The sequence below is a fragment of the Crocodylus porosus genome, unplaced genomic scaffold, assembly GCF_001723895.1.
Source record: "Crocodylus porosus isolate Cpor-Errol unplaced genomic scaffold, CroPor_comp1, whole genome shotgun sequence".
Taxonomy (NCBI): domain Eukaryota; kingdom Metazoa; phylum Chordata; order Crocodylia; family Crocodylidae; genus Crocodylus; species Crocodylus porosus.
In genome coordinates, this window is record NW_017728918.1 from 5842080 (window position 1) to 5846985 (window position 4906).

General features: G+C 50.1%; 1 protein-coding gene across 1 annotated transcript in view; it reads right to left on the reverse strand.

Moving 5' to 3' along the window:
- The window catches only part of XKR5 (XK related 5), a 23111-nt gene that overhangs the window by 17393 nt on the left and 812 nt on the right, over nucleotides 1-4906 (reverse strand). Inside the window, exon 2 of the mRNA XM_019537182.1 lies at nucleotides 1883-2066. Within this exon, the coding sequence (XP_019392727.1) occupies nucleotides 1883-2066 (184 nt within the window). The remainder of the gene's footprint in view (nucleotides 1-1882; nucleotides 2067-4906) is intronic.

Below are 4906 nucleotides of genomic sequence, written 5' to 3' on the forward strand. Positions count from 1 at the left end.
CTGATGAAGATGTTGAACAGTGCGGGCCCGAGGACCGAGCCCTGGGGGACCCCACTGCCCACGTCCCTCCAGGTCGAACATGACCCGTCCACCACCACTCTCTGGGTTGCCCCTAAGCATGACCTCCCCTGCTGGCCCCTCGTGGACATGCGCCAGAATAATTCTCTCAAAAAGCTTCCCCAGGATCGAGGTAAGACTAACTGGCCTATAGTCCCCCGGTTCCTCCTTCCTCCCCTTTTTGAAGATGGGAACCACACCGGCCCTCTTCCAGTCCTCTGGCCCCACACCAGAGCCCCACGAGCGCTCGTACAGCCATGCCAGGGGTCCCGCAATGACCGCAGCCAGTTCCCTCAGCACTCGGGGGTGGAGATCGTCTAGTCCAGCTGATTTAAATATGTCCAGTCCCTCCAGACACTCCCTGACTAGGTCCTCACTGACCCTTGGCCTGGGTGCGCCTCCCCTGGGGCCTGAGGGGAGCCCCATGGTGGGGCTGATCTGGTCCCTGCTCAGGAAAATGGAGGCAAAGAAGTCATTAAATAGGTTAGCTTTGTCGTCTGGTGTGACGACCAAATTTCCTAGCATGTTTTGCAGGGGTTCCACGTTACCCGGTACCTTCTTTTTGCTCCCTATGTATTTAAAAAAGGAATTTTTGTTGTCCTGGATCTGGGAAGCTAGTCCCAGTCCCATCTCCGCCTTGGCCTACCTGACTCCCCCTGCACCCCCGAGCAGCCTCAGTGTAGTCCTCCCTGGTGAGGGCCCCTCCCTGCCATTGGGTGTGCACCTCCCTTTTAGCTAGGAGACATTCCCGGATGCTTTTGGTGAGCCATGGGGGCTTTTCTGCCCTCCTGCCCCCTTTGATTTGCTTACAGCTTTTGGCTTGTGCTTCTCACAGTGCATCGCCTGGCAATTTGCTATTTTAATGTGTTGGGTGGCTTAGCTGGAAAACAGCTGTACAGCCTAGACTTCTGCCCCAGCCAAGCAGAAAAACAGCTGTACAGCTGGACTTTCACTCCAGCCAAGCACTAGACAGGTAACCTTATCAAAAGCTGAGCTGCATGCAGAAATGACCAGGAAGCATTCCTTGCCCTGTATGCTAGGTAGGAAATTGAACTAAGTGATCATCACAGACTATCCTGGCCTAAGAAAGACACTCTCCAGGGGCTCCTATAATGCTCAGTCATTTGCCAGCATTATTAAATGTGGCTGCACACACTCAAGGCTGAAGAGAAGAAGTTCAATAACCAAGACAGCTTCTTTGTTTCCAACTTCTGTGTTAAGAAAAGTGTGATGCATCCTCTGAGAGATCCACTTACAATAGCACAATTACGCTCAAGGCACAAAACAATTGCTGAATTCAGAGGGTCGCTGGAGAATTAATCAGCAGTTAGGGATGAAGTGTAAAGGTTTGTCGGTATTAACCAAACAAGTTCCCTAGGCCAGATCACACTGGGGAAAGATGAAAAGTTTTAGGGACTTTTCTTTAAAAAGAGAGCAAAGAAACCTTCCTTTCAGCGATAGGAAAAATGAAACAATCCCCAGGACGCTGCACCACTTGACAAGCTGCTCTTCCAAGGGCTATACAAGTCAGTTGAGCTGAATAACGATGAACGGGATGTGTTTGTGCACCTCAGTGCAATGCCAGGACCAGTCTGCTGTTGCATCCTCTTGTCTTAAGGCCCCGTATCCCCCAAGAACGAAGGGCCAGGCTAGCACCATACTAGAGAGACACCCACACAACCCACGAAGTCATCACGGCCACCTATAATTACGGAGACATGCATGGATACACACACACACTCCATGCAAATGACACAGACCTGTCCCCCGGCGGTTAGATCAGAAACCCCTTAATTCTTCAAATGCGGACGAGTCTGTTTCTTACCGTTTCCAAATCCCCAGCTGCAGGGCATGCAGCATCACCAGAGCACAGCAACATCTGTGCCCATCTGCCTGGAACCAGACAAAGCTGAGGAGCTGGACGAGATAGCCAGGCAGAGACAAGGCAATGGTTAGCCCACACCAGAGGTACTGGCTGGAGAGAAGAAAATGGACAACGGTGCAGATCTCTGGAAGAGAAAAGAAAGAAAAACCTGGTAGGAGAGCAGGCAGCCACACTCCTCCTCCACCTTCGCTCTGCTTGGTGTAAGGACATAAGGAGGCCATAATCCATCTATCCGGCCTAGCGTCCTGTATGGACCATCTCTTCCAGGACCTGGCCAAGCTGCTCATCTACCAGACCAGGAAGGAGGCACTGGGAACCCAGGAGTCTGAGGGGCTGCCTTCCTTTCACTCCTCCGCACACTTTTGTCAGCAGTTTCATTGGGCAGTGCCCATAAGCTCCCTATATACACATTCAAGGGGCAGTGGGTGCTTGCCAGTGCCCTTCTTTGACACCCTATTAACATTTTATCTGCACTCCTTTTCCTGATTTTATCATTTTTTGCCCCAAGGATTCCATTGTTGCAGTTAGGAGCCTCCCTCGAACCCCCGAGAGAGGCTTGTAGTTTCCTGGCAGACCTCTGCCTGCTTCAGAAGCAACAGGTGTTGGCTGCAGCTAAGGCTGGGCATTTGTGAAGCTGTCAGTGCTCCTGCTGGGACTTAAACCCAGGGCTTCCCCGCTAGAGGGTCTTGCCGCTCCATTCAGAGTCAGACCCATCGCCCCAATGGGGTAAGGAAGGCATTTAACCTCGTGATGACATTGGTATGGACTGCAAGGGTGTTTGCCTTCCACTGCAGCGGGGCACATGGCCCTCTTCCTTGGCTTTCTCCAGCATGTCTTAACAACCCTGGTAGCTGTGGGGCACTGGCCACCCTGGTTCCCCTGCTTTACCTGTCGCAAGTTGGGGTGTTATGCCTTGCGGTTGTGTCCAGGTTGACTATGTCGTTTTATGAATAGATTGGATAATGCATTTGTATAGGACGGATTGGACAGGGATGCTCCTGCCTCGGGCAGGAGGTGGGACGAGATGATCTCTGAAGGTCCCCTCCAGCCCGACTTCTCTATGATATCATTCCTTCATCTTAGTCACAGAAAAACCTTGGAAAAATGCAGAACCACCCCACTGACTGCCTCCTAATCTCTCATAATACCTATCCACAGATCTGCACCGGGTAGGCTGTGCCGTGTGCACCGTCCATTTATATGGGACATAACGTCTCCCTGCCCCTTGTGCTTCCTCTGTCTTATTTTTAAACCCAGGCTGGCATCTTCTACACCGTGCACAAGTCCTCTGGGCCTGGCATTTTACTCGTGCACATATAATGCTGAATGCAATGGGGCCCCAAATTTGAGGAACAATACCAATTCATAATGAGGCCTTTGCTCTGGGATAAGCAGCACCACGCAGATCCAGATGGTGTTTAGGTCAGAGAGAGCTCAGAAAAGGGTTTTAATTTGGGCAGACACAGAAAGTGTCAGAATTTTGTTCAAAGTGGGTGGGGAGATGCTCATGTACCCCAGGGCAATGTTCACTGGGTTTCCCTACTAATATAAATTACATCTGGTTCCTGAATGGACACACGTAGCTGTCCTGGGGCAGAGGGCATCTTTACTGTGCTTCTCTACAAGGCGGTAGGGGAGAGGGTAGCAGCCTGGTTGGATCTAGGCTACCCCAGGATGGAGGGGGACAGATGAAACCTGAACTGGTGTAATTTATAGGGCTAGGGCTCTATCCCTGATTCTTTGAAGGGGAATTCTCCATTGAGACTGGGTGAAGTTGCCGGGGTTTGCAACTTCTGTCTGCTCCTTTTTTACAGCAGCTGACTGTCAACTGTGTGAAGGGAAGCATTTCACCTGCCCATACCCCAAAATACTACTTCTAATGCGCAGTAACTGCATTGCTATTAAACCGTAACCCCTTCCGTGGGACAACCACCATCCCCTGGCTACGCCCACATACAACACCTAGCTTGAGGAGGCACTTTCTCCTGTGAATCATACCCGTGACCCTAACAATGCTACCACCATGCAGCACCCTTGGCAGCACCCCCAGTTACCCCGGGGCTTGGGGCATCTCCGCTGAGCCGCACAGCTCTGAAAACACGTGCTGTGGATCAGGGGCCGGGTTGCTCTGGCCAGCGGGTCTGCATGGAAAGCAAACACACGACGTTATCACTGGTAGCAGAGCAATTTCTCTTTTAAGAACGATCCATAATAGTTTTTACAGCAGATCCGTGCCAAAATGTGGGGGGCCTAAATGACAGTGTAGACGTACTTCATTTATTCTACCGGTGAGTTTATATTGGGATTTAAAACAGCAGAAAGATAACGGATATTTAAGCAACGTCAAGAAGTTTTGTACTCTGCAAAATGCCTTATTGGGATGAACTGAGTAATTGGGCAAATAGAATCAATACGTGTAACAATATGCCAAATCCAATTCAAACCATTAAGGGGGTAAATAATTACTTAATGAACTATCTAGTGTTTTCTCTTTCTGGGGTCACCTGACCCCAGCGGTCTTTCCTGCCCAAGTCCCTCCCAGCTCCTAACAACTATGAACCTACGAGAGCAAACTTTCCCATGGCAATTCGGCTGACGTTGGTTGCTTATTCCCAAATCCTTATTCCCGGTTCTTTGGGTAAAGCTGATCTCTTTTATTGGACCAACTGGAGAGTTGGAAAAATTTTCAACTCTTTAGTTAGTCTAATAACAGAGATCCGACTCACCCAAACAGCCTCGTCTGCCAATGTCCTTAGATCGATACGGCTACAACTTACACCCTTATTCCTGATTCCCGGCTCCGTATTCAAAGCTAATCTAGCCCCAATCCAAGCTTGTTACTGATGAACTGCACATCCTAAAGGGAGAGGATTTCCTCAGATATGCCAGTCTAGCCCCAATCCAAGCTTGTTATTAATGTACTGCGCATCCTAAAGGGAGAAGATTTCCTCAGATATGCCAGTC